Source organism: Cucurbita pepo, chromosome LG13 (assembly GCF_002806865.2).
Source record: "Cucurbita pepo subsp. pepo cultivar mu-cu-16 chromosome LG13, ASM280686v2, whole genome shotgun sequence".
Classification (NCBI taxonomy): Eukaryota; Viridiplantae; Streptophyta; class Magnoliopsida; order Cucurbitales; family Cucurbitaceae; genus Cucurbita; species Cucurbita pepo.
Genome location: NC_036650.1, coordinates 5,975,869 through 5,988,633, shown reverse-complemented (window position 1 = coordinate 5,988,633; position 12,765 = coordinate 5,975,869). Strand labels below are relative to the sequence as shown.

Here is a 12,765-nt window from a genome sequence, read left to right as displayed (position 1 = left end):
ACTGATGTATGGGGTCCATCCATTGCGTCAGTAAATAATTCCAAATATTATGTTTCCTTTGTTGATGATTTTAGTCGTTATGTTTGGATTTACTTTCTGAGATGCAAATCTGATGTTGAGTCTGTGTTCCTTCAATTTCAAAAACATGTTGAAACTATGCTAAATACCAAAATTCGCTCCGTCCAATCAGATTGGGGGGGTGAATACCATCGGTTACACAATTATTTCAAATCCACAGGCATTGAACATCATATCTCCTGTCCTCACACACACCAGCAGAATGGGTTAGTCGAAAGAAAACACAGACACATTGTAGAAACTGGCCTTGCTTTACTCGCTCAAGCCAACATGCCTCTATCCTACTGGGATGAAGCTTTCAACACAGCTTGCTTTCTTATAAATAGAATGCCCAGCCGAACCATACAACAAGACACACCACTTCATAAATTGTTTGGTAAAAGTCCAGACTACTCCATGCTTAGGGTGTTTGGCTGTGCTTGCTGGCCTAATTTAAGGCCTTACAACAACAAGAAACTGAGTTTCAGAACTACTAGATGTATATTCTTGGGTTATAGTTCTTCTCATAAGGGATATAAATGCTTAAATAGAAGTACAGGACGTATTTACATCTCTAGAGACGTGGTTTTCGATGAAAATATTTTTCCTTTTGAAGAATCTAAGCCACCAAACAAAACCACAAATCCACATCATCCTGTTCTACTTCCAGCCTTAGCCAAACTTGCTAGTTTTTACACTGAAAATGCTCTTACAGATATTGAACCAGTTGTTAGTAATTCCCATATGAATGATGGTCAAACTGATAATATTGCTAGTGACAACTTGTCTGGTGTCAGCTTATCTTCTGCAGATAATACAAGAAGTTCAGAGGAAATTGCAGAATATGAAGCTGAGAGCAGTTCGATCAATGCTCAAAACCAAACTCATGAACATGTGTCTGATCAACCAACTGAAGCAGCTAGTCAACATCCAATGCGAACAAGGTTGAGAAATAACATTGTACAAGCTAAACAATTCACTGATGGAACTATCAGATATTCAGAAACCTCAAGAAAATTCGCAAGCGCTGTAACTATCACAACTCCGATCATAGAGACTGCTACTGAACCTCGAAACCTGCAGGAAGCCATGCAACATCCAAGATGGAGAGGAGCAATGAATGATGAGCTCTCAGCGCTAAAACGAAATGCCACTTGGGATCTAGTTCCACCCAAACCTGGAATAAATCTCATTGATAGTAAATGGGTGTATAAAGTGAAAAGAAAAGCAGATGGGTCAGTTGAAAGATTAAAAGCAAGATTAGTTGCCAAAGGATTCAAGCAAAGATTTGGTGTTGATTACACTGATACTTTTAGCCCTGTGATCAAACCGTCAACAATCAGGGTCATTCTTTCGCTAGCAGTAACCAAGGGCTGGAATATGAGACAAGTTGATATCCAAAATGCATTTTTGCATGGAATTCTGAAAGAGGAAGTGTACATGCGACAACCACCAGGATTTCAAGACTCAGCCAAACCAAAGAATTACATATGCAAGCTCAAGAAAGCCCTTTATGGCCTGAAACAAGCCCCAAAAGCTTGGCATTCAAGGTTGACTGGAAAACTTATTGAGTTAGGCTTCAAGGCTTCAGTAGCTGATTCATCTCTTTTTATTCTCAAAAACAGAGAGATAACTATCTATATGCTCATCTATGTTGATGATATAATTATTGTGAGCTCCTCTGATCAAGCAACCGAAAGGTTGATTCAGAAATTGAAAATAGATTTTGCAGTAAAAGATTTGGGTGGTCTTGAGTATTTTCTGGGTATTGAAGTCAAGAAAACACGAGATGGTATCATACTGTCACAGAGACGATATGCCTTAGATTTGTTGAAAAGAGTAAACATGGAAAAATGCAAACCTATGTCTACACCAATGGGTTCTGCTGAAAAATTATTCAGAGAACAAGGAATACCCTTATCAGCTGAAGAACAATTCAAATACAGAAGTACAGTGGGAGCACTACAATATTTGACAATGACTAGGCCTGATTTGGCATTTGCTGTCAATAAAGTGTGTCAATATCTTCATACACCTACTGATGCTCATTGGGGTGCTGTGAAGAGAATTCTTCGTTATGTTAAAGGCACACTAGCATTAGGAGTGAAAATTCAGAAATCAACCATGATGTTGTCGGGGTTTTCTGATGCTGATTGGGCTGGTTGTCCCGATGATCGACGTTCAACTAGCGGCTTTGCTGTATTTCTTGGAGCAAATCTAATCTCATGGAGTTCCAGAAAACAGGCTACAGTGTCAAGATCAAGCACCGAAGCAGAATACAAGGCCATTGCGAATCTTACTGCAGAAATGATTTGGATCAAGTCATTACTGAAGGAACTGGGCGTGTATCAATCAAAGGCTCCTCGCCTCTGGTGTGACAACCTCGGAGCTACATATTTAACTTCAAATCCAGTATTTCATGCTAGAACGAAACATATTGAAGTTGATTTTCATTTTGTTCGAGAACAAGTAGCACGTAAAGCAATGGAAGTTCGGTTCATTTCATCAAGTGATCAAGTAGCTGATATCCTGACAAAACCACTGTCTAAAACTCCTTTTACTACACATTGTAACAATCTCAACATGTACAAGACTTGTTGGGATTGAAGGGGACTGTTAGAATTGGTCAATCCATTAGAATAGCTTGAAGTTAGTCATGCCATAAGAATAGGCTTACTTCGTTAGTTTCCTATGAAATCGGATCTATTAGTTAATCTTTTGCCAATATAAATAGAATATGTCCTCAATAGTGTGAGGCACAGTTTTGCATAAACTTAACACTCCCGACCTTGATGAAGAATTAGCACTTCGAGAATGGAATCATCCTCTAGCAATTGAAACGGGCGTCCCGCCTCAAATTAACTCTAAAACCTAAAGTCGTGTGAGATCTGATACATGGACGAGATTTTCACGAATCAGAAACTCAAATGATGGCGGAAGACATTCGAGCAATGTGGAGAAGAAAGCAAGCCGTAGCAGTGGAACTTACCCGCCGGACTGGAAATGAAGTCTCCAATCCATGCTCCAAAGATCTCTCCAACTCGAGTATTTCTTCTTCTGTTTCTTTATTTCTTTAATATATATATATTTATTTATTTATTTATTTACGGTTTTTAATAAAATTTATACAATACGTCAAAAAAAAAAAAACAAAAAAAAAAACTCTTAAATTTGAATAAAAGTTGTTATGGTCTATTTCATTTTAAACATTTTAAATTTATTTATATTATTTTAAAAAAATATGCCATTAATAATTTAAAATTAAATTATAATAAAGAGTTTAAATTGATTACTTAGGAAAGTTCGTGATTTAAACACTCTTTTGTTATTTATATTTTTTCACCCTTATTTTGGTCAATATATTTTTTTTATTTCAAATCATTTTAAACATTATATTTTCAAAATGTTTATTTTGGTTCATGTATTTTTAAAAAATTATTATTTAATTTTTTATTAAAAAAAAATAAATAATGTAACTTGATTTATTGAAAGAGAAAAAACATGGTTCACTTGCAAACACGAGTATGGTTTTATGAAGGAGAGACTTTTACACGTTGTGGGTCTGCAGGGTTGTAGCCATTGGTTGTTGGTTCGATCGCTGTCACTTATGGGAGGAGCTTGTGTCATGGTTAGTCGTAAAATCATCTAAGAAAAAGGTTCGAATTCCGACTCAACAGTGTTGTGAACTAACGTTAAATAGGGCAGGGGATCAATATGGTTCATTTCTTTTTTGAAATAGTTGGGCTCCACAAACAATAAGACTGGATAGCCATCTCTTCGTCAAATGTTGGCCCAATGGCATTTTGAAGTTATCTTTTATTTATACTTAAATTATTTTTTTTAAAATAAATATCTCTAAAAATTAATGATTTAGATTGAAATAAATTAAGAATCAGGTTGGGTTATATATATTAAATTTTTGGAAAATAAAAAATTTGGTTCGATTTGCGAAATGATATTTTTTTGGTCGGATCTCAAGAATAGGGTTACAATTCAACCCAATCATATTTTACTTAAAATTATTAAAAATGTTTAATTATATTGTGACCCATAAATATTTTATATTTAAATAATTAAAATAACCAATTTTTACTGGAGTCGAGATTGAAATTAGGCTACCACTTCCTTATTACCATTTAGACAATCTCCGAACCACGTTCACAAAATGCCAGTACCATGCAGCTGCTTCTACTATTCAGATGTGAAGAACCACGGGGTGACTGCAATGAGCAGAAATCTCGAAATTTTGAATGAATTTAAGGAATTTTACGAATGTAACTCAATCCAATCCGTGTGCACAAACACTGCATGGTCATTCTTCCCGACATACAAATTTAGTAGATAAAAAAAATGTCATAAATTATTTATAAAAAAGAAGAATCCAATGTGATAAGGCTGCAAAAAGAGTTTATGAAAAGCTCCAATCATATTTGGGAAGAATTTAAACCAAAATTGCTTTTACCTTAAAATAAGGAAAAAGAAAACAGCTTTGATTTTAAGAAATGGACGACTAGCACCATGATGTGTCACGGGTGTCACAATAGCATTTGTGATGGTAGCGGACTTGCGATTGTGCGACACTCATTTTCCAAGGACAAGTGAGCTAAGTCAATTCGTTCTTGCGTCACCTACGACCAAGCGACGTATGCTTGAGCCTCTGGCCTCGATTTTAAGAGAATGTTTTAGAAAACGAGGGCAAAGAGAGATTTTTGAAAGAGACGTTATTATAAGCAAACAAGAGAGAAATAACAACGGCTCACAATATATAACCTTGTGTAAGGAGAAGTTGACAATTAGTCGTATCCCCTTACAGTACATTCTGAGACATTTCATATCTGACAGGTCTAGACATGATATTTCTGAAACGTCATACTTCCTAAAATATAAAAGTAAAATACTAGAATATGAAAAGTCATAAAGGGTTTGGCTTGTCATAAGCATGCGACCATAGGCAACATGCCTTGGACGAGCATGACCGTGACAATGGGCACGCAGATCCGCCGGACCAGTTACTGCTCTGGCGAAGGGCACGACCGGAGATCACCTGCCGGCCACCGACGTGACCCATAAAGTTGAAACAAACAGAACATTTGAATCTCGGATTTTGGTCCTCAAATGATTAAGAAACACATAGTTTCTAGACAAATTGATACCTAAAAATAATCATAGTACTCAGTGGGGCATTAAATTAATTTTTATATCATATATTTAATATATTAAAATTAAATTACAAGTTTATTCCATTATTTTTTAAAAAGTTAAATCCTTTTAGTCTATATTAAAATATTAAATCAGCAATTATTTATATTTCAATTATAAATTTAAATTCATATAAAAATAAACTTATTATTACTATATTCCAACAACAGTCTCTAATATATATTATTTAATTTTTTATTATTCTTTTTTTAAAGCGTAAAAGAATAAATATTGATTTGACTTAAAGTCAATACTTTGGCTTTTCTCCTCCCCCCTTCCTTTTCTTCCCATAACACACTCAGCAATTGATTAATGTGAAATTTGCCACTTTGTCAAACAAGTTAATTAGTTTTTTTTTTTCAAACTTATTTAATTTTTTTAAATAAAGAGATTTTACACGAAAAAGTATTAAGGGTACCGTAAATTCAACCACATTCGATTTGGTGTGATATATCGAGATTTTTTTTTTTTATAAGCTTACCGTGTATAGCCTTCATTTATTGATTTTTGGCTTAACTTCAATCGATATACTTAGTAAATTATTAATTGACTAGCACGTTTGATGTGAATCATTGGTCTATCATACCGATCTAATCGAGCGTGTTTTTGTTCATATTTTTCAAATTTTTTAATTTAGTCTACTATTATTACATTAAAATCGATATTATTGGTTCAATTTTTAAAATTATATTTTTAAAAATCTCATAATTTATTAGATATAAAATTAAAAAATTCATATTAGACCGAAATTATTTGAAAATTTATATGGTAATTTCAAAAGGTTTGAAAGTAATAAATTGTTAAAATTATTTGAAAATTTTATACAAAACTCGAGATTTAATTTAAAACTATTTACACAATCTATCCTTTCACCAATTTAGGGTAAACAAGACACATGGAATCATTCCTGGAAAACGACGTCGTTTTGATCTGGGCCCACCAATGTAAATATTAGGAACTATGAGGACTGGAAAAGAAATAAGGTAGGCCCCAGAAAGTAAATGGAATGAAATCTATGAATATGATTCTTGGATGACCTTATTGAGAAAAGATTGGTTAATAAGATCCTGAATTTATGTACCAATGGGTCCATTTTATTTTTCCTTAATTATCAACATATTTTAATATAAATATAACCAATGCTATAAACTTCTAAATTTTATACTTAATTTTGAAAATTCTCTACCTAATAAATTATTAAACTTTTAATTTTGTATTTAAAATATTTAATAGGTTTTTAAAATATCAGTTGATTTTGTAAATTAATTTATTGGATAAAATTATATTTTATGTTTAATAGTACAACAAAATTTTAATTTTATATTTATTAAATTCAATGAATAATTAAAATTTTAGATAATTATTTGATATAAAATTGAAAATTTTAAAAATGTGGAAGTAAATAGATAAAAATCTTTAGGTAATTTATAATTTAATATATATATTTTTAATTTTATAGGACTATTTTGTTTGAAAAGCAAGAGAGCTGCACGGAATAGAATAATGAGAAGGAAAAAGAATGCTCAAATCCAACCATTGAGATTGATCCACGTCAGATATCCAATTACTGGCTGACAGACTATGATTGACGAACAACACATGGGAACAGTAACACGTGGCAGACAATTAAAATTTTAATTTTATTATTATTATTATTTTCCTGCCGATTCGAAAAAGGAAAAAAAAAAATAATTAATAATAATAATAAAGAGCAACGGAAGGAAACTGTGGGGCCCACCAAAGATCTTGCAAAGTGGACCCCACCAGAGATTTTTCATAAGAGAGAAAACCAAATTCGTGAAGAAATTGCAACATAGGGTAAGAGTGAGGTGGAGTGGGCCCCACTCCCTCTCCAAAATTTCCTTTATTTATTCAGGTAGATCCCTTCCACGCGCTGTCTCTGTAATAGGTGTCATAATATACATATATTTATTTATTTATTTATAATTATTGTATTATATATTCAATAATTAATTAAATAAATAAATAATAATACATTATTTCTCTTTGCCATTTAAGTGCTTAATATTCTAATAATTACGCTGTGTGTAACCAAATTTGTCTTTTCAAAATATATATATATAATGGTATGATATTTTCTATTTTGAGTATAAGTAATTATAAATTCATGATGTTCCATTAAATTAACCAAGGTGAGACTCACTCTCAATAATCAAGTTATTTTTATGAATAATTTAAATTATTTTAGGCAATGAATTTAAAAAATGGGTATTGCTTGTAGCTTAAGCAATCAATTACAATAATGGGGGAAGGGTAAGGGGCTTGGTAGGTATATAATTTTGGCATGCAATTCAAGTAAAACCCTTCTAGAATTTTCTTAAATAGACGAGTTTTTAAAGGCTATATTGATATTATTCGGATTTTGTTCCAGATTTCATAACTTCAGGGAAGATTTTTTTTTCTGACAAATTAAAAAAAAAAAAAAAATCAGAGAAATAAATATAGAAATTTGAAGAAACCAAATCGTATTGATTTCACACGTGGCGAAGTTATTACTTATTAAAGCATCCAATTCAAGATAAATAGTATTTAAATAATAATTTTTTTCGATATTTCAATAAAATTGATATCGACATTAATTAGAAATTAAAAAAAGAGGGAGAGCCCTAGGAGAAATGGAGGGGAGGGTCCAATTCAATGATGGTGTGATTAGTTAAGTACTGTGTTCTAAATTGTAACTAATATGAGAAAGGTGTTTAATTAATTGGATAAAATCCAATTAACACCCAAAATCAACTCTTTTAATTTCCATCATAATCATGATTTTTTTTTTTTTTTAATTGGCAATCAAACAAAATATTAATGAAGAAAGTAAAGGGGAAAAGGAAAAGAGTGGAAAGAAAAAGATAAGTGGATGTTGTACCAATGGGGTATGGAGAATCTAGACACAGATCTTCCAATATTGATTAAATTTTTCACTTTAAACTTTAAAATGCGTATATTAGAGAGAAGTTTACACATTCTTATAAAAAATGAGGTTTCCAGATCTTATAAGGAAGTGGAGTGCATTCTAAGATTTCAGACTGTGGTTGGACAAAACTGAGTGGACGGATGAACCTAATTTGTAACGGCTTAAGCCCACCGCTAGTAGATATTGTCCTTAAATACGTATGCTAGAGAAAGGTTTCCACACCCTTATAAAGAGTGTTTCATTATCCTCCCCAACCGACGTGAGATCTCATAATCCACCCCCTTCAAGGTTCAGTGTTCTTACTGTCACTCGTTCCTTTCTCACCAAATCCACCACCCCATTGGTGCTAGCACACCTTCTTGTGTCTATCCCTTCAAGGAACAGAACATCGCCTAGTGTCTGACTCTGATACTATTTGTAATGCCCCAAGCCCACCGTTAGAAGATAACCATTTTTGGGTTTCCTTTTAAGATTTTCACACCCTTAGAGGATTTGAAATACCCGGCCCCGTGCCCCACCACGAGCACGACGCACACGTCATTCATCTACATCTAGAACTATTTGGTTAGGTTCTCTCTCTTGAGTGGGTGCATAAAAGCTGCAATCTTAGCAGACCCACCACCCTGATCCCATTCATTTCTTCTCTACCTCTGAAAACACAATGGAGTTAATGAAAGCAGGAGACGTAGAAGAAGAAGAAGAAGAAGAAGAAGAAGAAGAAGTAGTGCAGCAGCAGCAGCAGCAGCAGCAGCAGCATTTCCACGTGCTGGCAGTGGACGACAGCCTACTAGAAAGAAAGGTTCTGGAAAAGCTGCTAACAATTTCTTCTTCATGCGAAGGTAAGAAATCCAATCCATATCTAAATTCACATACTTTCTTATATAAACCATTTTATAATACAATCCAATGCCCAGCAGTGACCTGCGTGGACTCTGGAGATAAGGCTCTAAGGTATCTGGGCTTGCTTGATGACCTTGACAACTTTTCTTCTCCATTTTCTCCCCCACGTCTCTCCCAACAACAGGTAATTTTAATTAATTTTATTTATTTTTTCTATTATAGCCTTTAAACAAAAATTATTAGATTTTAGAACATTAAAATAATAATAATAATAATAATAATAATAATAATAATAAATTAGTTCAAAAGCGTTCTATCTATGTATGTTATATAGTCTACATTACTTATGTATGTTATATAGTCTACCTAAAATATTATTATATTTCAAACTTTACGTAACGCTTCATGTTTATAATTTTAAATTTGGAGATCCCATATCAGTTGAAGACGGAAACGAAATATTCATTATATAGATGTGGAAACCTCTCTCTGATAGATGCATTTTTAAAACTGTGAGGCTGACATTGATATGTAACGAGTTAAGACGGGCAATATTTGCCAGTGGTTGGTTTGGATTGTTACAAATGGTATCAGAGTTAGTCACCGGACGATACGAGATACTGGTTGGAGTAAGCATAGACCCTCTCTCTAGCAAACGCGTTTTAAAATCGTAGAGCTGACGACGATACGTAACGGGTCAAAGCGGACAATATCTACTGGTGATGGGCTTGGACACTTACGAGACTTTATAGTTTTGGTATTTCTCGACATCTCCTCTAATATAACTGTGGTATTTACTTGTCTTGAACTGTTTCTGTGATTGAAAATTATACTCATAAGCCAACACGAGATGCTTTTTAGAAATTTACTCAATATAGAACTACACCAAGCATAACACGTTTAACTTTAAAGTTATTAGGATTAAATTATCGAAAAATAAATTAGAGCTAGTTGGTATAGATAACAACAATCAATTATTTTAAATGTTTTTTATTTAACATCACTCCAGTCATGTGGCTACATAAAAAATATATAAATTTTATCTAATAAAATTAAGATAGATAATATTATATTTAAAAAAATTACAAAAAGTTAAGAGATTAAATAGGCATCAATCATAAACCTATGTATTTTAGCATAATAATTATAAAAAAAAAAATTATTAAAAAATATTTTCTCGTGATAATATAAATCTTGGATATAAGACGTGATAAACAAAAAATCTTTTATACCATTTTTAAATTATATTAAAATTAGAGGGACTAAATTTAAATATTTAAATATTTTAATGGCTAAAACCGTAAAGTTGTTGGGCGGTGGAGGACGGTGAGTGATTGAAAAATAGACCATAGTGGCTCTTAGTGAACAGGATGTCACCCACACCCATCAATCCCATTTAATATCGATAGTTACGTTAAAATTTATGAAAATTCCCATGAAAATCTAATTGGACATCTTTGATAGTACAACCACCAAACTAACTTAACCTAATTAATTCAACCATATTATTGATTAAATTATAATTTTAAACTCCACATAATTTAGTTTATAAACTTTTTAATATATAGTAATATAGTTTAATATTTATAATGACTTAGATTTTACTATAAAAATATCATCATAAGTTAATGAATATTTTTTAGTCGATAAACTATGTCTAAAATAATTGTATTTATAAAATTATAGAGATTGAGTTGTTGCAAAATAAAATTTAATACTACAATAAGATTTTTCATTATAAAAATTAAAATGTTTAAAAGAAAATTAATTTATATAGACTAAATATAAAATTTATAGATTAAAATTTTATTTTCGAAATAGAAGAATTAAAATTTGTAAATTAAATCATTCTGGAAAGTCTTTTAAAAATAATAATCTAATCTACAAATTTTTATATTAGCACTTTTTTTTCACAATAAAAAAATTTAAAATACAGCAAGTATTAATAAATAATTATTTAAAACTTAATAAAATCAGGATGCCTTCATTTATTCTAGCAAGTCGCTTTCTAAATAATTTATTCCATTCGGGATTAAATTTATAATTTAATCTTTTTATATATAATTAATTATGTAGGGATATAAGAGACCATTGATTAATTTAATTGTATTGAGAATAATTTAATCATATACACGTATTTAAAAAAATAAAATTATGGAAATCACACTTAATTTATAATAACTCATATATATATATATATATATAAAGCGCAAGAATAATTCAGAGGTTATCCACCTCTTGTCAATCATTATTAAATTTTCGATCCAATGATTTGATTTAATATATTTAACATTTTTATTATTATTGTGAAGAGAGCGATGAGTCATCACTCCCACCGACATGTAAAAAATAAATTAAATATCTAAATTTGGAACTAAAAAATGAAAATGATAAAGCTGAAAATAAGCCCAAAAAATAACTTGAAAGAAAAGAAAAACTAAGCCAATAATTATTGTAAAGGATGAAAAATCAATATTAATTAAATGAGAGGATTTTAAACCATTAAATTATTATTTAATTATTCGTTGTCTTTTATTTATTTATTTATTTATTTATTTATTTTTTGGTTAAAAAGTAGTGGTTATTATTTCTATTTTTTTTTAAACCTTAAAAAAAAAATAATGCAAATTATAATTTATTTTTATGATATTAAAGTACCAATTCAATCATTTAGCTCAACCACTTTATATAAAGCTTGCAAATTTATTAATCAATTTTAAAGTTTAAAAACATATAAAAATATTTATAATTTGTACATTAAATAATGAAATTTAAACTGAAGGTAAAATTGTAATATTTATTTAAAGTTAAAATTTATTTATTTATTTATTATTATTATTATTATTTTGCGAACTAAAAAAACAGTAAGATAAATTAAAGAAAAAGGTAATTGGGTTGGGTGTAAAATCAACATTAATGGGAGTGTCGGGGTCTCTCCATCTGAGGGTACTACAATTGCCATGCCCCATATGATGGGGCGCCACAATTTGGGACTCTCCCTATTTATATTCATTTCCAACCAACTATTATTATTATTTTTCCTATATATATATATATATATATATATATATTCTTAATTTCTTCTATATTTCTTTATTTTAAAATCGGTTTTCAATTACATTACATTTTGAAATCGTGAGATTTAATTTATCTTAAATGATATATTTTATTAATTTTAATAGTGCATTTTCTTTGTTTTTAATTGTGTAAAAATTAATTCAGAATAATATTAGGTTACAAATCAACGATTTATTTTTTGTTGTTTAATTTTTTTTTTTATAATTTATTATGAAAATATCAACATACGAAGAAAAATCTACACAGAAAAAAAAAACCAATAATATTTAATTAATATGTCTATTTTTTTTCACCTGATTTAATTTTATTTATTGCTTTAGTTATTTAAAGAAACGAACATAATCTAAGATATAAATGGCCCAAATATTGCAAGCTTCAAATATTTACGTATTATATAATTTACTAAAGTAGTAGATAACATGAAGGGCATTTGGTCTAGTGGTATGATTCTCGCTTTGGGTGCGAGAGGTCCCGAGTTCGATTCTCGGAATGCCCCTTCTTTTGAAAATTACAAGCTTTTTTTTAATAATATTTTCCCTCTTGGAAATGGGCTGATTTCAGGCCCAATCTTTAGTGATAAGGCCCATTTGGTTCGTCACAAACTCGGCCCAGCTTCACGAATGAGTATTTTGGAGTGCATATATTTGTGTCGGATTTTT

General features: G+C 30.7%; 1 protein-coding gene and 1 non-coding gene across 4 annotated transcripts; both read left to right on the top strand.

The window, feature by feature from the left end:
- The first annotated feature begins 8,789 nt into the window (after positions 1–8,789).
- Positions 8,790–9,896, top strand: LOC111808892 (two-component response regulator ARR9-like). 3 transcript variants are annotated; one of them, XM_023695123.1, is made up of 3 exons: positions 8,790–9,027; positions 9,106–9,212; positions 9,591–9,896. In XM_023695123.1, the coding sequence occupies exons 1-3, from the start codon at positions 8,850–8,852 to the stop codon at positions 9,678–9,680; spliced, it is 375 nt and encodes a 124-aa protein (XP_023550891.1). In that variant the 5' UTR covers positions 8,790–8,849; the 3' UTR covers positions 9,681–9,896. The 3 variants fall into 3 exon arrangements, with proteins under 3 accessions (XP_023550891.1, XP_023550893.1, XP_023550892.1); XM_023695125.1 differs by having other exon boundaries at positions 9,546–9,896; XM_023695124.1 differs by having other exon boundaries at positions 9,458–9,896.
- Positions 9,897–12,530: 2,634 nt separating this feature from the next.
- Positions 12,531–12,602, top strand: TRNAP-UGG. The gene has a single exon. It is a non-coding gene; the product is annotated as a tRNA-Pro (tRNA).
- Positions 12,603–12,765: the final 163 nt, after the last annotated feature.